Genomic DNA, 24,207 nt, shown 5'->3' with positions numbered 1-24,207 from the left:
ACATACCGTAGACACAGCCATTACTACTACTTGTAATAAGGTGCAACTTTCATCATACTCTGAATAAATGTTGAAATATGAAAAAAACACAGGTCATAAACAACTTAATGCAGATATCTAAATGCTTTATAGTTTATTAGGGGCTAAGAGCTTTACACACAGTAACTATTTAATCTTCACAATCACTTTATAATGTAGGTGTCTTTCTTTTTTGCTTTTAATTTCTCAGTCCTGAGAGGGGCTGAATAATTTCCCAAGAAGACACAGCTAGCAGGTGGTAGGGGCAGGATATCAGCTGAAGTCTTGTTACCCTTAATCGTTATTCCACATGGCCTCTCATCGGGCTAGATATTCTTCTTGTGTTAATGAATTTCATTAACCTCTGTTGGTATAAATGAGATGCTCTGTTTTCATTACAAGGACAAGGCTCTTTTTAAGAAATTATTTTTCTCTGTACACACACTGGAAATCCTCTTGCGTGACACCACTGAAACAGTTCTGGATTGATCAATTTGAAATTAAAATGGGGAGTTCTGCATTTTATTTTAGCTTAAAATATATAAAAGTGCATTCCTGTGACCAAGTTCTGATGAAGTACAAAGACCTTGTCTTTGAGTGTGTCCCATACTAACAAAATTATTTGTCATCTTTCTTGCATAAGCCATGTTCATAATTTATCCATAATTTCCAATTTCTCTGCTTTGAAAGTAGACAAAAATTTAAAGATGTGTATGAAGCCATTTATACATAGCACCCTTCATGCTTTTCAGATTTAGTTTATTTTCACTCTTGGTAGAATAATTCAGTCATCTCACTTATACCTAAGAATATATTTTTTAACAACTTACTCTTAAAGCTTGCATAAAGTGTTCAATTAAATAATATTTGAAACAAAACTCTCTCTTTTTTACACTCATGTTTTCTTGTGTCACACACCACTTAATTAAATTATATAATTACATTGAAATGTACAACAGGAAGACCTATGTCTGGGAACAATATACCACAGATCCTTGGAAGATATATACATAGCTCCTCGGTGGCAGAAACAGCAATGCATGCAAGGGAAGTAACACCAGAGCAAGGCTGTCACTGAGGCGTCGGGTGCCCAGGATGCTTTAAATTACGACGAGACTGTGTGGTTAATCCAGCTCTTCAGGGAAGAGCCCTCCTGCCGCATTGGTTTGTTCATCTGGTGGAGGGTATTTTCACATTGTCTTCAGAGCAAATCTCATATGACTAGATATATACCTACCTCAATACCAGGGAATGGCCCAGATTTTGTGGGGTCTGATGCTGATACAATTTGGGATACTCTCTTTAAGAACAAGAATACCAAATTATAAATGTAACATTAGATAACAGGGCCTTGGTAGGGAGGGGACCTCAAGCTTCAGCTTCTTGCTTCAAAGGCAGTCACCACTCCCCACAGACACTTTCCTCTTGCTACAAGTCTTGCTTCACCTGAGCGGCACTCGGCTGATGTACATTCAGTCATTCGGCAAATATTTAGTGAGCACCTCCTACGTTACCAGGTGCTACCCCAGGAGCCAGGGATACAGTAGGGAATAAAAAAGACCAAGTCTCTACCCTAACACAGAGCATAGGTTCCTGGGAGAAGACGGAGCTAAAAACGAAAGATACAATTTCAGGTAGTGAGAAGCGAGCATGGTGCACAGGGCATGTTAAAATTTCCAATCTTGGGTGTTTGTTTTGAAAACCTGGTACACTGTGCTGAGGTCCTTCTTCGGATGAGACATCAAAATGGGCAACTCAGGTTGGGCCCTCCACTAAAAGAAGAAATAAATTTTACAGCGATGAAGGTTTTGCAGGGCATCAATACCTAGGAGCCTCTCACACAAACATAATGCAATGAGATGTTTCTAAAGTCAGTTAAGGAGAAACAGGACACCCTTACAAGCCACTTTGCTTAACAGAATAGAAGGTTTTGGCTTCCCCAAGTTATATGCAAATTAAGAGGCCAGGCCAATAAACACCAACCCCAAAGCTTGGTAGAAATAGGTCACTTAGCAAAAGCAGGAATGGTTTATATTTCTGTAATAATTTTTATTAATCATCACTTCCAGGCACAGCAAGTAGTGGATCTGAGAGATTAAAATGCAGAACAACAGCTTTCATAACATTTAATTTTCCTAAAAATGCCTGCTCCATGCCCTTGCCTCTCGGTGGTTAAGGGTGTTGGCCCACACACCGAAGGGTCAGGGGTCCCATTCCTGGTCAAGGGCACGTACCTGGGTTGCAGGTTAGATCCCCAGCCCAGTCAGGGGCGTGTTCGGGAGGCAGCCAATGGATGTGTCTCTCCTACATCAGATGTTTCTCTCTTCCCACCCCCCTCCTTTCTGTTCTCTCTAAAAAAAATCAATGGAAAATCTTCAGGTGAAGATTAACAACAACAAAAATGCATGCTCTAAAATTATGTTGTCCAAGGCCTCTAAATTCAAGGAGATAGGGTTATTAAATAAAAATCTGTATAAAAGATATAATAGGTTAAACCACCCAAACACATGGCCGGATTTTGTTTTTCGCAAATCTCTTACTGATCAGCCAGAAAGAGTAATTTTAAAAAATGGTCAAGTGATAAAAGAGAATATTATCATTACTGAAGTCAAATTAAGCTGTAAATGAAATGAAAAACGAATGCTGGATAAACACAGTTTTTCCCCATCCATGGCAGAGAAATAATGTACCAGCTGCTGTTTTCATAAGAAGCTTCTCAAATATCAGAAATTTTGCACCTGGCATATAAACTGAGTAGTCTGGTTTACTGTAAGTTTATTAGATGACTGTGTTTTTTATTTTAAAAGGGGATGTATAAAAGTAACTAGATACATCAACTGTATCAATGTTGATATAATAACTAGAAAAACAAAATATAAACCACAAAAACTTGTCCATACTGGGTTATTAATCCCCCTAAAAAGTAACTCAGTCAATTTCAACAAATTGGAACAAAGCTAGAGAAATCATTTTCATAAATTAAATATTTTTTTTATGTTGGAAAAAGACTAATGATAAGTTGTGCTGGTCTAAGTAAATAATTTTCAATATTGTGCTGTCCGAATTGATAATGACTAGCCATATTGTGGCTACTGAGTATTTAAAATGTTGCTAGTCTGAAATAGGACATGTTGTGAGTATAAAATGCCTATCATACTTTGCAGACTCAATATGATAAAAAGAATATAAAAAGAAATTAAAATTAAAAAAAATATATTTCTTAAACATTAAAATGATAATAGATACAGGCTTAAATAAAATGTGTTATTAAGCTTGGCCGGTGTGGCTCAGCAGTTGAGCATCGACCTACTATCCAGGAGATGGAAGTTCCATTCACAGTCAGGGCACATGCCCGGGTTGTGGGCGTGATCCCCTGTAGGGGGCGTGCAGGAGGCAGCTGATCAATAACTCTCTCATCATTGATGTTTCTATCTCTCTCTCATTCTCCCTAGCTCTCTCTAAAATCAATAGACATATTAAATATATATATATATATTATTAAAATTAATTAATGCTATTTATTTTACTTCTTTTATGTGGCTACTAAAATTTTATAAATAACATTGGCTTGCATTATATTTCTATTGGACAATGATGGCTTGGAGTGATAAGAATTGAGTTTAATTTCAGCTAAGGGAACGGGGCTCAACATTCAACTGGAATTCACTGATACTGTCCTAAACTCTAAATTTCCAATAATCCTAATATTTGAAAATATTTTCTCTAAATATATCTCTTTTATGTTCCATCATCTAATATATAAATCATCATTGGACTGACACATATCATATTACATCAACATACTCTCCACACTACTAAGTACTTTGTGGGTGGTAGCTATTGTCACATAATTATCCCATGCTCAAATAACAAAGTAATTGTTATCACATTACTTTTAACATTTTGTCCCAGAACCTAATATAGAAAGTGACACATAGTAGACTCACAATAAAAGTTTGTGGAATAAACAAATAAATGTATAAGCCAACAAATGCATACATGACATATTTGGGTTAAGGGAAATTTTTAAAAATCAATGAAAATATAATGAAATAGTATTGTTGCCTTTTTCATCATGTCAGGACTTAATTTTATCTGAAAAATAGATAAGATTTAGAGCCAGAATTTTCTAAATATTCTGATATAGAACTAAGGCCAAAGTGAAGCTTGTCTTACTAGAAAATTCTCAAAGGCAGAGACCTAAATGCATTACTAAATTATCAATACAGATTTACTGGCCAATGAAATTTAATAAAGGTTAGACAGTTGGGCTCAATAAACTAGCAGTTCCACTTTTCATATCAAAGACCTTTATTAGATTTTTGTCGGTACTGTAATGTAACACATTGCCACACACTGACTGGCTTAAAACAATACACATTTATACTCTTGCAGTTCTGGAGGCCAGAAGTCTGAAATCAGTTCAATGAATGAAAATCAAAGTGTTGGCAGGATGCCCTAGGGGAAAATCTGTTCCCTGCTTCTTCCAATTTAAGTTTGTGATGGCTGCTGGCATTCCTTGGCTTGTGGCCACATCACTCAAATCTCTGCTCCCGTGGTCACACTGTCCTCTTTCCTTCTGCCTGTGTCAAATCTCCCTTGGTCTGTCTCCTATAAGGATACCCAGATAATCCAAGAAAATCTCCCCATCTCAAGACCCTTAGCTAAATCACACCTGCAAAGTCTTTTCCATATAAGGTCGCATTTACAGGAGCCAGAAGTAGGACATAAAATCTTTGAGGGCCATTACTCAGCCTAGGACATACCTCAATACATAGATTTCCAATCTGCACTAAAAAGGTCATTTATGTATATCACTTTGAATAAGCACAACCAAATTTTTTTATGTAACAATTATGTGGCCAATGCACACCTATAACTGATTATTGTTTTTGATTCTTGGTAGTGAGCTGAAGATTTCATTTCCGTACAGTTTTACATGCTCGCCACTCTGCCCCATGTCTCCTAAAAATCTCAGAAACTTCAATATTCTCACTTCTGATATCATAATAATACTTTTGTCCCCAAAAAGTAACTTATTTTTGATAAACCTATTTACGTGGAAAGTAATAAGGAGTCTCCAGGGACTTTTGGCAAGTTAGAGTGACCACTAACTGGTCCTTGTTTCAAAGGAAATTTGTGAACCAATGGCTGTGCACATGCACATGTTGTTCAGGAAATTATTTTCAACTAACCAGTTTTTAAATTGGATTTTCATAAATTTTACACATACATACAACTAGATGTGTAAAGGGAACAAAACAATAAAATAGTCATGTAAATATTTCAATATATTTTAATCATATCTAAAATTTACTGATATCATATAGACTAGAATAGTTATATATTAATGGCAGATTGCCATTATTCTTAATTTTTAAAATATATTTGGGAAATATAAAATTTCCCTAATTAATTTACATTCCCAACTAAGAGAGGGAGTAAATTAAAAAATGACACAAAGCTGTCCTTTTTCTACTGCCATCCAGTGATCAAATAATCATATTGTACATCACAAAAAAGTTAAGTCATATTGGGTTGGTAAGTGAGCCCACATATTTATTTTTATGGCTCAGGAATATTTAACCTAATATCTGAATATACAAAAGAGAAAATTAAGAAAGTATGACTCACAGTTCCATAATTAAAAGTTACTTTTCTGCTCAAGTTTTAATTACTATAATGATAGTAATAACTAATAAGAGATTTGTCTTTCAATCTTGAAATAATATTGTGCTCAACAACAGCTTAGCCAATTTAATTTTTCTTTTTTTCACAGGAGCTTAGAGAGGAGCAGAAATGGTGATTTAATTAGAAGGCAATACAATAGCCAGGGACTGGATGGCTAGTGTAGAGGGAGCAAGGAGATAAAGGTGACTTCCAGGTATGTGATTAGGTAGATGACAATTATGTGGAATGCAAAAAGAGCAGTTAGGAAGAAATTATAATATTCAGGGAAGAAATGATGAGGGCTCAGATACTCATTTGTTCATTCATTCATATACATCAAGCATTTGCTATATATCAGACACTCTGTTAGCACTGGTATTCTTTTTTTTTTTTTTGGCCAACAATATTGAGATAAAAAAATTTAATTAATTAATTTATTTTGCTTTTACATGTATTTTTACCAATATCATTTTTTGAACTAAATATTAGGATTGATGATTTATGGTTATAATTTGGTCTATAAGGCAGAGCTTGGAAAAACACAACTGCTAGAGATAGAATTGTGTGGCTCTGAGGCAGAGGCCACACCCCCACCTTCCCCAAAGCCTGCTGGTACCTCCCCCTCCTGATAGCCACACCAGCTGAGCTCTGTCTCCCCATGGGAGAATCTGGGACAGTCTGTGTTGTGTGACTCTAGGACAGGGACCATTTTCCCTTGCACACCCTATAAGAGCAGAACTCTTCCTTCACATGTCAAAATCTTGGTGTGTTTGGGGCTGATAAACTCTGGGGGCCTCATCCAATAAGCTTCACAAGTGGCAAATCCAAAGGGAGATCTCAGCAGGTGAATTCTGTTTCATGTGGTCAGTACCTGCACAGCAGCTTGCACACTGTATTTGAAGTTGAGCTTCACAGTCAGGTAGCTTGAGGATGGATCCCATGAAAGAACTGGCCAATAGCAATCAAGACTCAATTACAGCAGGAGGGCCCACATAATCCACACAAGGAACATTCCTGGAGCATCCAGCTCAGGTGTTAAAGCAGACTGCAACAATGGATCCCACAGGACACCTATTACATAGGGCCACCCTACAAAGACTGGGATTCATAGCAGGTCTACCTCATACATAGAAACAAACACACAGAGGCAGCCAAAATGGGGAGAAAAAGAAACAGGCCCCAAATAAAAGAACAGGAAAAATCTCCAGAAAAAAGGCAAAATGAAATGGAGGCATGCGATTTATCAGAGATAGAGTTCAAAGTACTGGTTATAGGATGCTGAACAGCACGGAAAAGGACATAGAAACCATAAAAATGAACCAGTCAGAAACGAAGAATACAATATCTGCAAAGAAGAATATACTAGAAGTATTGAAGAGTAGGTTGGCTGAAGCAGAGGATGGAATCAGTGATTTGGAAGACAAAGTAGACAAAACAGCAACAATCAGAGCAGCAAAAAGAAAAAAAGAATTTTAAAAAATGAGGATAGTTTCAGGGACCTTTGGGACAACCTGAAGTGTAACACTATCAGCATCATAGGGCTACTAGAAGGAGAAGAGAAAGAGCAAGGAATCAAGAACCTATTTGAAGAAATAATGACTGAAAACTTCCCTAACCTGGTTATGGAAAAAGTCACCCAAGTCCAGGAAGCACAGAATGTCCCAAACAAGATGAATCCAAAAAGGCCCACACTAAGACACATCATAATTAAAATGGCAAAGATTAAAGACAAAGAAAGAATCTTAAAAGCAGCAAGAGAAAAAGAGTTAGTTACCTACAGGGGGGCTCCCAGAAGAGAATTAGCTGACTTCTCAACACAAATATTTCAGGCCAAAAGGGATTGGCATGAAGTATTCCAAGTGATGAAAAGCAAGGACCTGAAACCAAGAGTACTCTATCCACCAAGTTTATTATTTAAAATCAAAGGAGAAATAAAGAGCTCCCAGTAAAAAAAAAGTTAAATGAGTGTGTTACCATGAAACTAGTATTACAAGAAATGTTCGTCTTCTCAAAGGAGACGAAGAAGAAAAAGGAACAAGACAGGGACATCTGCTTTCTCCACTTTTATTCAACATAGTACTGGAAGTCCTAGCCATAACAATCAGACAAAAAGAAGAAATAAAAGGCATCAAAACTGGAAAGAAAAGTATAACTACGATTATTTGCAGATCACATGACACTGTATACAGAGAACCCTAAAGATTCAACCACAAAAAAACTACTAGAACTGATAAATGTATTCAGTAAGTAGGAGCATACGAAATAAATATCCAGAAATCAGTTGCATTTTTATACACCAACAATGAACTATCAGAAAGTGAAACTAAGAAAACAAACCCACTTACAATTGCATTAAAAAAACACACACCTAGGAATAAATTTAACCAAGGACGTAAAAGACCTGTACTCAGAAAATTATGACACTGAAGAAAGACATTGAAGAAGACACTAATAATTGGAAGCATATACCATGCCCATGGATAGGAAGAATTAACATCATTAAAATGTCCATACTACCCAAAGTGATCTATAGATTCAACGTATTTCACAGAACTTGTCAAATATCCCAAAAATTTATATGAAATTTATATGAAGACTGAATAGCCACAGCAATCTTGAAGATGAACAAACTTGGAGGAATCATGCTACCTGATATCAAACTATACTAGAGGTCATAGTAATCAAAATAGCATGGTACTGCCATAAAAACAGACATATAGATGAATGGTAAGAGAATAGATGACCCAGGAATAAACCTATGACTTTATGGTGAATTAATATTTGACCAAGGAGGCAAAAACTTACAATAGGGTAAAGATAGTCTATTCAATAAATGCTGTTGGCAAAAATGGACAGATATGTGCAAATAAAATGAAACTAGACCACCTGCTTACACCACATACAAGAATAAACTCAAAATGGATTAAAGACTTAAATGTTAAACTCGTAACCATAAAAATCTTAGATCAACACATAGGCAGTAAAATCTCAAACATTTCTTGTAGCAATACTTTTCCTAATATATCGCCTTGGGCAAGAAAAACAAAAGAAAAAAGAAACAAATGGGACAACATCAAACTAAAAAGTTTTTGAAAAGCAAAGGAAACCATCAACAAAATATAAAAGACAACCCACCCAATGGGAGAACATACTCACCAATGATATATCTGATAAGGGGTTATTACTCTAAACTTTAAAAACAACTTACACAACTCAACACCAAAAAAACAAACAATCCCATTTAAAAATGGGCAGAGGACCTGAATAAACACTTCTCCAAAGAGAAATACAGATGGCCAATAGGCATATGAAAAAATGCTCAGTCACTCATCATCAGAAAAGTGTAAATTAAAACCTCAATGAGAACCACACCTGTCAGAATGCCTATCATCAATAAATCAACAAGCAACAAGTGTTGGCAAGGATGTGGAGAAAAGGGAACCCTAGTGCACTGTTGGTGGGAATGCAGGTTGGTGCAGCCACTGTGGCAAGCAGGATGGGGTTACCTCAAAAACCAGCAGTTCCGCTTCTGGGGATATATCCAAAGAAATCAGAAACATTTATTCAAAAGAATATATGCATCCCTATGTTTAATGCAGCATTATTTATAATATCTAAGTTTGGAAGCAGCCCAAGTGTCCATCAGTAGACGAGTGGATAAAAAAGCTTTGGTACATGTACACAAGGGAATACTACTCAGCTGTGAAAAAGAAGGAAATCTCACCATTTCCAACAGCATGAATGGACCTGAAGAGCATTATGCTAAGTGAAGTAAGCAAGTCAGAGGAAGACAAGTACCATATGATCTCACTCATATATGGAATCTAATGAACAACATTTACAAAATATATAGACTAGGTAACATAATCACAGCACTGAGATGATGCTACCTGCCGTATAATTATTTATACACATATTTTATCCCTCTAGCCAAAGTATAAGCTTTAACTGAGTAGAGACTGTGCCTTAGGCTTACCTATTTCTGCCTCAGTGCTTCATCCAGAGTTTTTTGCACACAGTCAGTACTCAATAAATATTTATTGAACAAATGAGTAGTGTTTATGTTTACTGCAGTTGGGGTTGGTGAAAAATACACTGAACTTTAGTGAAGTACTGAATCAAAACAATATAAAGCCATAGTGGCTCTTCCAGGGTTATTTAAATAATCTCCTCTTACACTGTACCTAAACTAAATTCCAAATAGCTCTCACTCCATTCTTTTTTAAAATTAGTAACTGTCTAAAAATCCTTTATTTCTATGTTTAGCAATTTCATCAGTGAACTTCTTGTTTTTATAGGAAATGTATACCTTTGTTCCATTCAATAGCAACTCTCTTGTTTAATTCTCAGTATGATAACATATAGTGTGAACATGTTTTCTTTATATGAATAAATTTTTAAACAGAATGGAGATGAATTCATCTTCCCTTAGCCTTCTATGGTTAATCATCAAGATTCATCTTTAAGAATTGTTTACTGACCCTTGCTTTATTTACTTCTTTCTTTTGAACTTTTATTAAGTAGCAGAAACTTCACATAAAAGTTCTCAAATACTAATACTGGAAGGGAAAGGTATATCAAAAGGGATGCATTCTAATCAGAGCATATGTGGGTCTTACTTTGGGAGGGTGGGTTGGGAAAAGACAGTTGAAAATTCTCCACATTTCATTGATATAAGTCCAAAATTAACAGCAAAATGTCATGCTTATGCTTAGGCAGCATCTAAAAGTATGAATGATCTTGGCACTCTCAACAAAGTCTCTTGGAAACATAACCAACTCTCTCTACCAAGCCACTGTTTAAATGGCTAAGAAAGCACTTTGCCTTGTTAGGAGTACTCAAGAAATATCAGGTATTATCATGCACACCCGCAATCAGCAATATCACTTACTTTGAAGATAATGATAGTTGATTACTCCATGTTTATTCTGCACGTATTTTATGCAGATAAGTGCTTCTCTCTTGCCCCCCTGCCTCTAGAGTTCATCCACATGAATACCGAAAAAGTTCCTGAAGCTTAAAGTGTCCACAAGTTACTTTTCTATTTCCATGACCTTCCCTTATCTGCTCTTCCTCTCCTAGTTCCTATCGTAGTCAGTGATATAAATAGCCACCAGACAACTAACAGAAGCCTACCAGTCGCCCCAGATTGAGAGTTTAAACATCCTTTCTCCCATTCATTTACAATCTGATAGTGAGAGGGCTCATGTGGCTCAGTGATCAGTCATAAAAAGAAGACAGTGATTGGCTGGTTCTGGATTCATCAAACCTCACTGAGCTCTTCTTATGTGCAGATAATGAAATGGGCAATGAGAATGCCTGACTGTATTAAGTACAGAGACTGCTAATATCAACAGAGGTAAATAAATACCATTATAGGCTTTATGATGGAAATGTGGGAAAAATAAAGGAGTAGTCAGTTCTGAATAGAGAGGACTGGGAGTCAGGCAAGGCTACATAAAATGGTGCAATTCCTCAGTCTAAACTGTCACGCCTGGTCAGTACAAGCACTCAATATTTCATTCAGAAACAATTACGATGTATCTGGAAGAAAAATGGCAACAAAAAGATTAATACTGTTTAAGAATGCACCACTGGATGAATATCTTAATATTTTAAAAACTAATTATCATTTTAAAAAACTTTTAACAAGTCAAAACAATAAAAAACTAATTATTTTAATCTGAGGCCTACATTGAAGAGTTCTTTAAAAACCAGTAGGATCATCCATTGTAGACCTCAAGTAATAACGTAAAAAGATAGGAGGAGAGCTCCTATCTCCGTGAAGAGGCAGAAGCTGTGAATGTAGATTTACAGGACATCGGCACATAAGTAGCAGTTGACCCTTTGGACAAAACTAAGATCCTCCAGAGGCTATCAGGGAGAAAGTGGAAAGATAAGGCTAAGGTCAGAACCTTAAAAAAACCATACCAGTATTTATAGGGCAGATGAAGACCAAGCCAAGAGACAGATGATAGATAGATGATGATAGATAGATTAGATAGATGATGATGATAGATAGATGATAGATAGATATAGATAGATAGGTAGATAGATAGATAGATAGATAGATAGATAGATAGATAGATAGATAGATAGATAGATTAGATAGATAGATAGATAGATAGATAGATAGATAGATAGATAGATAGATAGATAGATAGATAGATGATAGATAGATAGATTAGATAGATAGATAGATAGATAGACAGATAGATATAGATAGATGATGATGATAGATAGATGATAGATAGATAGATAGATAGATAGATAGATAGATAGATAGATAGATGATAGATAGATGATAGATAGATAGATAGATAGATAGATAGATAGATGATAGATAGATAGATAGATAGATAGATAGATAGATAGATAGATAGATGATAGATAGATAGATAGATATAGATAGATAGATAGATAGATAGATATAGATAGATAGATGATAGATGGATAGATAGATAGATATAGATAGATGATAGATAGATGATAGATGATAGATAGATATATAGATAGATGATAGATAGATGATAGATAGATAGATAGATAGATAGATAGATAGATAGATAGATAGATGATAGATAGATAGATATAGATATGATAGATAGATAGATAGATAGATGATAGATAGATAGATAGATGATAGATAGATAGATAGATGATAGATAGATAGATAGATGATAGATAGATAGATAGATAGATGATAGATAGATAGATAGATAGATAGATAGATAGATAGATAGATAGATAGATAGATAGATAGATGATAGATAGATAGATAGATGATAGATAGATAGATAGATGATAGATAGATAGATAGATAGATGATAGATAGATATAGATAGATATAGACAGATAGATAGATGATAGATAGATAGATGATAGATAGATAGATAGATGATATAGATAGATAGATAGATAGATAGATAGATAGATAGATAGATAGATAGATAGATAGATAGATAGATAGATGATAGATAGATGATAGATAGATGATAGATAGATGATAGATAGATAGATAGATAGATAGATAGATAGATAGATAGATAGATAGATAGATAGATGATAGATAGATAGATGATAGATGATAGATAGATAGATGATAGACAGATATATAGATAGATGATAGATAGATGATAGATAGATGATAGATAGATAGATGATAGATAGATAGATAGATAGATACATAGATAGATAGATAGATAGATAGATAGATAGATAGATAGATAGATAGATAGATAGATAAATGATATAAGGAAAAAAATCTATGTCTGTTCAAAGTCATTTTCTATTGTTATAAATATCCTTCTATTATTTTAAATATTATAAGTTTATATATGTATTTATACATATCTACCCAAAAATGTTGCATTTGAATGCCCTTTCTTTTTATACTCACACGATCCCCCATAAATTCTAAGATCTCTCACTATCCATAATAGTTACAGAGACAGAACAAAACATAAAATATACTTCTTAAGGCCTCTAATTTTGCTACTCCAAAGAACCTAAAGTAAGTATTCAGTTAGTTTTGGCTTTATTTCTACCACCATTTAAAACATGTCATTTAGGAGAAGTCAAGGCAAAAAAGGGGCGATGTCAAGCCAAGGGAGCAGAACGTTTCAAGAAAAGACCTGCGGATCACAGAGGAGGCCACCAGCGATAGTGGCCGCACCCGAGCAGCTCAGTGGAGCAGTGGAGATGACTAAATTGCAGGGGGTAAAGCAGAGAGGAAGCGGAGCCTGAGCTGCAGTGAGACTGAAGAAGTTAATATGGTGATAAAACTCTGGGTTTAGGCCTTGGGGTTGAGGGAGTCAGAAAGGGGTAGAATCGTGCACAGGAGGGAAATTAAGGCACAGCACCCACACACAGGACTGACTTAGAAGAGCATTGCTGACTCTCTGATTCTGAGATAAGTTATTGATGCGAAATACTAGGTTTACACTGTTGATGTTATTGTTGGTTAGCAAAATACGTCATTTGTTGAAGCATAAGGGCTGTTCAACTAAACTAGCTAGGAGATAAAGAGAGATATAGATATAGACTATCTTTATTTATCTACCTATCATTGCACAAGCTGGTGTTAGTTCGAGTTATTTCATTTTATAATTATGTAGTAGATTTTATTTTCTAGCCAAAGAGCTAGATTTTGCATTTATCCCTATGGAATTTCATTTTAATAGGAAAAGTCCATCATTTCAAGCTCAGAGCATGTGGATTCTCTAATTCAGCAATCAGCACACTATTTTTGTAAATCACATTTTGTTGGAACACAGCCACACCCATTTATTTATGTAATTTCTATGACTGCTTTCATGTTACAATGGCACAGTCGAGTATTTGCAACAGAGAACTCATGGCCTAAAAAGCCTAAAATATTTGCTATTTGGCCCTTTACAGAAAAAGTCAGCCAACCTCGGCATGTAATCCAACCTATTAAGTATTCTTTCCAGCTAAAATATGCAAGTTTGGAAGATGTGTTTTCCATGTCTTCATTCAAGTTATTAATGATTCTAATCCCAATAGGATCTAATCCAAAATACTGATAGAAATCCTTGCTCACCTCCTTCTTGACTAACACAAATGTTTCAGTTACCACTAAAAGAATGATAACAGTTTATTATCATCCAGGCTACAATGGTTCCTTTTCACGAGGCTGTAAAAATAAGCACTGTAAATTTTCTGGTTGAAATCCATATATGCTTAGGCTAATACCATTTCCATTTTATGATCCTGGCAAACCTATCAAAAATATAATCTAAACTTTCCTTTATGACAAGGACATGATTAAAAACATGAGCAACTTTACTGTAATGTAATGATTCCCTGGTGATATAGGGAAATAGGTTGTGTCTTAGTCCATTTGGGCTGCTAAAACAAAATATCATAGGTAGAGTGGCTTATAAACAGCAGAAATGTATTTCTTACCATTCTAGAGTTCAAGATCCAGGTGCCAGTGAATTCAATGTCCTTTCACAGCATCCTTACCCGGCAGAAGGAGGGAAGGATCTCTCTGGTGTCTCTTTTACAAGGGCACTGATCCCATTCATGAGAGCTCCGCCCTCATAATCTAATCAACTCCCCAAAATTTTACTTTCTAGTATCATCACATTGGGGGTTATAAATTTCAAGGTATAAATTTAGGGAGCAACACAAACATTCAGTTCACTGCAGGTTGGGTAATTTTTCAAAGTATTCAGTAAGAAGCCTGCGCCAGCTGTGCTTGCTTAGGTCTTAGGAAAGCTTTCCAAAGCTTGAAAATATAAGAGGAGGCAGGAAAACTACTAGCTGTCACTTCTCAGTGCTAATAGTGTGATAACTCGAACCAGTCCTGCTCTCTGATCCAACAGCAAGCTCCCATTCTGCTGGGGATATGGAGGGAGACCACATAAGCAAGTGGGATGAAATTACATGGAAAGTAAGGCAAATGGTCTTTTAATGTCTACCACGTGAACTTTATGAACTTGTTTATACACGTTGTGACACTCATTCTGGCTTTTAAGTGAATTTGTTGCATGTTTATTAAGTTCATTTGGTTGTGTTTTACATAGCTGAGGTTGCTGAATGGCGAAATCCTATAAAAGCAGGCTGGTGCTATATTGCTTATTAAGTGTTTCAGTGAAATACAAAACTTGTCAGCAGCTTCTTGCAATTGGGTCTGAAGTGACTTGTTCAAAACTAACACAGCATATTCAACTCCTGCTCATAACTCACATCCAGCAATTGTCAATAAGCTCCCTCAGGCCAAAGAAGGCACGCTGGGTTTCAAACTTCGGAAATCAAGAATCCTCATACACAAACTTTCAAATCATGCTCGGCTCCCTTTCATAGGCAGAGCACTGCACCTGAAACTATGTCTTCATAAACACTCTATATGGAAAGGTGCTCGAGTCAAAAACCTAGTATCTGAGAAATGATCACTCCCCATAGTGAAATACAGCTCACATGGCTGTGCCACGCTTCTCTCACACACCTCACTGTCTTCCAATTATACAAAAACCACTAGTTTGCACATGGCACAAAACCCAAGAAAACACAGTACTGATTGAATGACATTAAAGTTAATATAGAGATGTCTGCATGGGTGAAAAGCAGAGAAAAGATACATTATTATATGCATCAACGCTTGTAAGAAAGGTTTCCTTCATTCCTGTTCTAAAAAAAATCCTAGGAAGAAAATATTTCCTCCTGTCTGTGCACTTGTACACTTTCCTGTCTCAGGGGCTTATTTCTTTATTTATGACTTACATTTGGTCCTGAACTACTGTGTGGGGAGGCAGAACATTTCTGTTACAGCATTTGTCCTGGATTCTTTCTTTTTTGCTATTATATATTGTTCCCTTGTAGTTTTTTGTCGAAAATTGTCCTTCTCACAAGAGTTAATGTAAAAAATGCTTTCTTTTAAATTGCATTAATTATGAACTGTAAACATTTGAAATAACTTAAAATGTGGTCAAGCACTAAACAGGTTACTTTCATGATTTGCATTACCCTAATGAGACCTCAGATACAGTAAACAGTTTCTAATATCTGGGGTGCTGAGCTGCAGAGAGGTAAGCAGTGTGAGGGGACCTCTGTGATGTCCCAAGGCACTGGGTTCCTAATATTTGAAGATTTTGGACAAGGAAAGTCAGCCATGTCCTCCTCTAGCATATTGAAAATGAATTCTGTGTCCATGTCCCACAGGCAGTGGAGATGTAGAAAGACTGGTCTTGATCACAGCTCTGGCCTGGCTGACTTCTCAGAAACACTACAATACTCAGCATTCAAACACAGAACAGGACATATCTTTCCCTGAATTAAATCTTTCAATGGCTTCCCATGGCCCTCAGCATGACTGCCAAACTCCCTAACATCACTTCCCAGGCCTTTCACTAGCAGACACCTGCTTCCCTATATTCTTGTCTCCGTATCTTGGCACATGCTATTCTCTGCACTAGGAAATTCCACCCTCTTTCCTCACTGCCGCTGACTTCTTAACTCCTACTCATCCTTCATTCCCAAGTGTAGGCATCGCTTCCTCCAGGAAGCCTTCTCCAATCCCTAAAATCAATATTAGGTCCTCCTTGTGAACTCTCCTTGTGCATTTCCTCTATTAAAGCACCTATCATACTACACAGTGGTTTCATGATTTTTAAACTGTGAAATACATTTTTTTTCTAAGCAAAAATATTAGAATGAATCATGTGAAACAGAAATGTGGAGATACATGGGATTGTTCTGTTGAAGAAGGGGTAGAGAACCTGAAGCTATTCATGTTCAGCCTCCCGTGTACGCCTATGCGGGCTTCTAAGATACTTCTTGAGAACCTTGGGACTCTCCAGAATGCATCTGCAAACACAACTATAATACACTGGAACTAAGCCCTTATTTTTCTATCTTGCCCACTAGACCATAGGCTCCAAGAAGGAAGGAACCATGTTTGTTTCATTCATAATGTGTTTAATAACTGAGCATCTGGCACAAAAACTGACAGATATTAGCTCTTCAATAAATAATTGTTGAATAAATGAATAAGGGTTTCAGCAGGTCAGCAGCAGAGCTCAGGATAAAGAACTATTTGTCTTTTTTTCATCTTTAGACAGTCCAGATCAAGTAGAGAATGAGCTGAAAAGAGACAGCTTTAAAAGAATCAGGTAGTGAAAAAGAGAAATCTCTTCTCTAAAGCCGTTTCGATCTTTTGTAATGACCAATGCATTACAGAAATGGCATGGCATAGAAGGGTTAGAAACATCCTACACCTGGTTTGCTTAAAAGATGTTCCTATTTCAATACAAGGAAGAATGTTATTAAGGTGTTCAGGAGGTGCCTTTTATGCTAATCAGATCATTTCAGCAAAGAAAGTTCAAGAGTACGTTCCAGAAGGAAAGTGATTTGCATTATGACTCAGCTCTCCAGGACAGTGACATAACTATGCAAGTCCTTCCAGACTTTTAGAATGATGAGATTATCTGAGACCACTTAGGCTCAGGAGTCCCCTGTGACAGCCTGCTTATGGCTGGTCATTAGATCTCAGTGACTCTTGTGGACATTGCCCCCGCTGTTTAACCCTATTGTTCTGACTCAATAAAGTTTTGGTTTCATTCACTGAAAGGGAAAATCCTGCAGACAAAAATCTCTGTCATTTAATAAATACAACATGGTCATTGCTGTAACTCACAACCTAGTGGCCTCTTCTATTACAAAGTATATGGACACCAGGCCGAACGAGCCTTTTAAAAGGAAACTCTATTACACAATGTAATCGATGGTGGCGAGTCAAAGCTTTGTTGCATTTAAAATATGTGGTCACCACTATGCTCTGTAAGATTATGAGGCTTTAATACTCATAGAATTGAACAGAAATATAAACACAGAAGATTATATGATTTAGACACTAATCTGGTTCTTACCTTTCAGACACTTTAATTTATTTACACTGTCCCCTGTCTTACCGCCTTCCCTTTAAGCTTTGATCCTTGCACCAAAGTCAATGTGCTGTCTTCAATGAGGATAATAGAAACCCAGGTTATTTAAGAAACAAGCTTGAGTGCTTAAAAATCTAAGACCACAATTACAAAAATTGTAGGCCTGACACTAGATAATGATAATGTAATAGATGATTCAAGTACTGGGCTATTAAACAACACAACAGAACTAAATTCAGAATCACTTACCAAGAACACCTGTACTTTCCGAAAGCAACAATAGGTCAAGTGATGAGTGACTCTGTATTCTCAACGCCAAAAGCAGGAAGTCACGTCCAGTTTGATTTAAAGGTAAGTAAGTCATGCTTTCAGTTAATTGCTACCTTTACATTTCTTGATCCACACTTTGAATAAAGCCAGTTGTGGCCAGTTATTATTAAAAAAGTACCAAGTACCTAGGCACAAAAATAAGAACACGGGAATGCTATTGCCAAATGAAGATTCTTCTCTGTGCCAAGAGGTCAATCGGGAAGGGGTATCAAAAGTAAATCAGTTTGGGAAAGAATAATAAATATGATATAAAGAAGTATAAATATTCAATGAAGTACTGCAAATAATTTTAATTCTTCTCAGCTGTAGAGCCTAGTTTTCTCTTGGATACAGAGACCAAATTCCATCCATTCAGTCATCTGCAGGCGCTGGGAAGGGTTCTACCAATATCCCTTTAAGGACAATAATACAGTTGACCCTTGAACAACACAGGTTTGAACTGCATGGGTCCACTTATATGCGGATTGCTTTTCAATAAGTACTGTACATGTATTTTATCTTCCATATAATTTTTAATGACATTTTCTTTTCTGTAGCTTACTTCATTGTAAGAATGTAGTATATAATATATATAACACAAAATATGTGTTAATGGATTATTTATGTTATTGGTAAGACTTCCAGTCAACAGTAGGCTATTGGTAGTTTTGGGGAGTCAAAAGTTATTTTTAGATTTTTGACTGGTGGAGGGTTGACAACCCTAACTCCTAAGTTGTTCAAGGGTCAACTGTATTATATAATGAGGAGTTCTGGAAGGCCAGGTGACAGCAGCAGACCAGCCTACTACACTGGACAGAAGAAAACTGTATTATTTATCAACCTTACTTTTTGTTTCTGTATCATTTCTTAGCTACTCTAGTTATCTGGAGCTATTAAGTACAGGTAGATCAAGTTATTTTTAAAAAATCAGGCTGGACAGGATCCCACACACCTCATGACCAGTACAGGATGCCTGCCCTCTTTGTTCCTTTCTTAACCCCAACATTAGGCAGCAGCTAACAGGGTCAGCAGGGAGAAACCCATGGAGCTCAAGTGTAATAGTTCCATCATGAGGTAATAGTTTCTAAACCCCTATTCAAGGGTTATTTTTAATTTTTTTGTTGCGATTTCTTACCATTTATAATCTGAGGGCCAGATCTTTTAGAGACCCTAAATTAATATTTGGAAACATTTACCATCTATATTTCCCCTTATTATAGTCCATGGCCATGCCTTTCCCAAGCTTATACCCAACCTTAATCTGATAGTCAAAAGATCAAGAATACTGTCTTTAATGAGGTTTTAGAGAACTTTGGGACAACGAGTTGCAAATGTCTAGAATCAGACAAGGGGTTTAATTTAGTAAGTTATTACTTTTTCTCATCAGCTCAGTTCTTGCCATTAAGATTTTCCAGACAATGTCTAGACTCTTTCAAAGACTCTCATTTTACTCTCTCCCCAAAAGTCTATGGCAATATTTCTCAATCTTTTTTATATTATCGTCAATCCACACTTAAGGAGCCTTTTTATTAGGCTTGCTTTTTTTCTAATCACATCCCCGCCCTATGAAATATTAACCCTACAGATAGACTGTTAATTTGTTTATATGCACTGGCCCTTTGGAAGACCGCCAACCATTGTAATATCAGAGATTGTTTCACCTCCTGAGATGCAATTTTGACACTCTGGGGCAATATTTTTTCTCTTTAGGAATGTGTACTCTATAACAGTTAAGAATAAGCTGCCTTTTGAAAATTTCCCAAAGTAACCAAACATTATGAGAGTTAAAAATTTTTCACTTGGTGTGTGATAATTTTCTTTTAATCTAACTACCTTTTCCCCTTTCTTAGTCCTGTTTATAGAATGACATTGACATTGAGAAAAGTACTGAACAATCTAATCAAAATTGTGTGTGTGTGTGTGTCTACTATTTGAGTAAGTGCAAAATTGCTTTAGCTAAAATATGAAGAAATACATCCAGGGTAATTCTCAAAATTCTGATAAAACACATCATTTGTCATATAGACTAGATAGATGTACGGAATTCTGACATAGAATAGTAAAATGAGATTATTCTTTTTTTTAAAATTATGAGTTTCATGACTTGGCTTTAGTCGGAATCTTGGGTTAACGGGCAATGGTTACATACTTTTATATTCTGTCCTTGACTTCTTGTAACCGATTCTGGGAGGCCAAGGATTACAAAATTATGGGTATGAAGTCATGCAAATTAGAAATGGCATTTCACTCTCTGCAGCCGAAAGGGCACATAACATGCAAACATTGACAAATCTAAAAACTCAGCTAGTAAAAAGGCTTTTTGATGGAAATATTAATGATGGAAATATTAAAGACTGGTCTTAAGTCTAAACCTTTTTTAAAAAGTTTAATAAGAAAGTGTTGTGCTTTAACTAAGTTGGAAAGTTATCAGAAAGGCTCTGGTAGCACATTTTACATAAAACACTGTAATGAAGTAATTCTATAAATAGAGGGGCATCTTCTGGCCAGGAGTTGACACTATGGCTTCCCTGTACTCTCCACACACATATACCACTCCAGATGGCTTGAACATGCTGGAATCTGCAGTCTACTTGTCATCAGAAAATAGAATAAAGTGTTTTTCTGTTTGTTCGTTTCAAAGTTCAAGAGCCTTTCAGTGAAGTCCAAATGAAGGACATTCCCAGAGAGAAACTGATAAGGGCATAAGATGGCTAATAAGAATTTACCCGAGAACAGTCAGATGTTACCAGCTTAAACGGGGAAGCCCTCAGGTTAGCTTGGTGTTCTCCTTAGGGGATGTGTTAGAACCTTAAGCAAGCAGAGGAAGAGGAAGATATTACTGATGAAGGAGAAATCTAAAACCTGTGGGTCACTTCAGGTAGGTGGCAGAAACAGCTGCAAAATACTGGCAACATCAGCTGTAGTTGAGAATTGAGAAACAAATCAACTTTAGATCTTGGTAGAGGCCCAGAAAATAAATAAACTCAATTAAAGTCTCTGGGACCCAATGACCCAGGTGTCCTCCGGAGTAAAAAACAAACAAACAAGCCTGCTTGGGACCTCGCTTAGGACAGCTGCTTAAAGAGCTTTGCTTTTGCAAACAGTTGAAAGGACTTCTGTGCAAAGAAACTAACAGCAGGCGCTCTGTCCCCCTGTGGTATAGATGGACCCCCAAAACCCCTGTTTTCCCAGACTCTGAGTTTCTGAGCCACTTGGAGTCCCAGTGCGAAAGTCACTCGGGAAAAATGGGCACACAACCATCTTCTCAACCTAAATAATAAATATAAAAGTTGTCACTCTGTCCCAGATGTGACTGAGGGACTGAAATGTACCACTCATTCTCTTTCCACTAAAAGAATAAAAATTAAAACAAATCACCCAGAGAAAGTCATTCTTACGTCCCTCCATCGATTATAAATGAGTTTCAAGTTCAAAAGGTTAAGAGCTTAACCGACGGGCTGCGCAGCCTGCAACTTTCTGCAACTCCGCGGTTCTGTATCAGTGACTACTGGACGCCAAGCTGACTTCTCCGGAGCAGAGGGCGATGAGCCACCCCACGCATCCCAGCCCCTCTGGCACCGCGCGCACCCCGAACCTCTCGGTCCTACTCCAGAAAAAGGGGCGCTCTCACGCCTGGGGACAGGCACGAACCCCCCACCCCCCTCCACCAGGGTTCGAATGAAAGATGAACGGGGGGGGGGGTGAGGGAGGTCAATGACAACCCAAAGTGACTTTTTAAAAAATTAAATTTAAATTAAAAAATCAGAGCTGAGCCTCTTACCATCGCGCCTGAGGTTGGCGTTGCGCAAAGCTTTGATGGATGAGCTCTGCGGGGCTGCAGAAGTGTCCCGATAGCTGCAAAAGTTTGCGCACACGAGAGTGTAGACGAAGATGAGCCGGTGCATTGGGATCAGCGACCCGGGGACAGCGGCGCTCCAAGAAAACTCCGGGACAGGCTCCCGGGACGGACGGCGCGCCGCGCTGCGCTCCTGCCGGGCCGCGGGGCTAGTGCGCGAGCCGCGCGCGAACTTCCTGCCGCGGAGCGCGCCCGCCGCGGCCGCGCTTCCTCGTGGCGCCGAGCCGGTGAGCGGGGCCGCCGCCAGCAACAGGTCGGCGCGGGCTCGCCCCCTCCGGCGGCCGGCGGCTGCAGCACAGGCTGCGGGGGGCGGGCCGCCAGCCGCGCCCGGCCGAGCGGAGCCCCGCGGAGCGGAGCGTGCGGCCCGGGAGCTGCGCGCGCTCGGGCTCCTGCGCCCGCGGGAGCCGCCCGCTCCCCAGCCCCGGCCGCAACCCGCTCGGCCCCTGCGCACGGCCGCCGGGCCTCTGCCCGCCACCCTGCGCCGAACCCTAGCCGTTAGCCCAGGCGGGGGGCAGACAGCAAGGTGGCCGGGAGGAGGTGGGCAGAGGTGGAGCCCCAGCCCTTCTCCGGAGGGCCTGGCTCCTTCACGCACGGGACAGAGCTCACGCCTTTGGTGATAGCGGGGCTTGGGGAGGGGGCTGGAGTCGCAAGTGTTTAGCCTGCAATACATTTTGACGAGCTCTGCTTAGTCAAGATTTCACTCTTGAAAGACTGGACAAAATGCAATGGCAGAGGAGCCCAGCTCTGTGCCTTACTCGGAGCTGCAGCGGGCATGACCTTAGCCGAGCCGAGGTTAGTTTCTCATGGGGAACAGCGGTCAGTCCTTCCGAGCCCACAGGGCTCTAGTAGTCACGGGCCCATGGGCTGAACTGTACAATGAATGATCAGGGCTGTTTCTATACCCCCCCCCCCGCCCACCATCAGGGTGGGCTTGAGAAGGGTACAGACTGGCAAGGTGAAGTTCAGAGGGAACGTTGTGCTCTTTGACTTCATGGTCCATAGGAAGGGGCCTGAGCATCCAGGCATTTGGACCTCCCCACGCTGAGAATCTGGAAGCTCTGAGGTCCAGAGGAAATGGCTCTGGGTTCCAGGAGCTTCTTTCTACATCAGGCATCTGTCTCCCCCATCGGGAGACTATATTTGCAACAGGAGTGGGTCTAGACTGTGCTGCTCATTAACTTTGTCGCCTTGAGTAAGTCATTGGACCTTTTGAGCCTCAATTTTTTAACTTATAAAAGGAGAGTAGCAATTCTTAGTTTGTATGGTTATGGTGAGAATTATATAAAATAATTTTAGTATATTGCTTTGTTTGTAGCTGAATCCAAGTCCAAATTTACATAATGTCTCAGCTGCTCACCCGTGAGATCTAGAAGGGACATTTTCCATTCTTTTCAGGGCTTCTAGCTTCTGAAAGTCAGGGCTATGAAAAGGAAGTGGTATCCACACAGAAAGAGCTGGAAGTGGCTGGGAAGGTGGTAGAGAGTTCAGGAAAAGACAGACTTTGCAATTACACCATCCAGTGCTTACTAGGGTACATGTGTTCTTTCCACATATTCCAAGATTAATGTGGTTCATCCCTTGTTATTCTTGCCTAAAACACTGTTCTATAAACTGCAGGATTGTGGGTTGTGAAATCAATGTCAAGATCAGCATTCTTTTTTATTAATATTTTATATTTTTAGAGCATTTTTATGTTCATAGCAAAATTGGGAGGAAGTTATAGATTTCCCATATAACCTCTGTACCTCCATGTGTATAGCCTCTCCCATAATCAACATCCACCACCAGAGTGGTACATTTGTTACAAGCCCCAACTTTACCTGATGGTACACTCTTGGTTACATATGGTATACATAAAGGTTACATTATGGTTCACTCTTGGTGGTGTACATTTTATGGGTTTGGACAAATATGTAACCATACAGATTCATCATTATGGTATCATAT

General features: G+C 38.1%; 1 protein-coding gene across 2 annotated transcripts in view; it reads right to left on the bottom strand.

Moving 5' to 3' along the window:
- PDGFD (platelet derived growth factor D) overlaps positions 1-22,418 on the bottom strand; it is a 210,612-nt gene extending 188,194 nt beyond the window's left edge. For both annotated transcript variants that reach the window (XM_016206736.2, XM_016206737.2), the window contains exon 1: positions 22,186-22,418. In XM_016206736.2, the coding sequence (XP_016062222.1) occupies positions 22,186-22,309 (124 nt within the window). In that variant the 5' untranslated portion in view covers positions 22,310-22,418. The remainder of the gene's footprint in view (positions 1-22,185) is intronic.
- Positions 22,419-24,207: the final 1,789 nt, after the last annotated feature.

Source organism: Miniopterus natalensis, chromosome 11 (genome assembly GCF_054644295.1).
Source record: "Miniopterus natalensis isolate mMinNat1 chromosome 11, mMinNat1.hap1, whole genome shotgun sequence".
Classification (NCBI taxonomy): Eukaryota; Metazoa; Chordata; class Mammalia; order Chiroptera; family Miniopteridae; genus Miniopterus; species Miniopterus natalensis.
The sequence above is the reverse complement of the archived record's forward strand: the minus strand, read 5'-3'. Positions and strand labels throughout refer to the sequence as shown.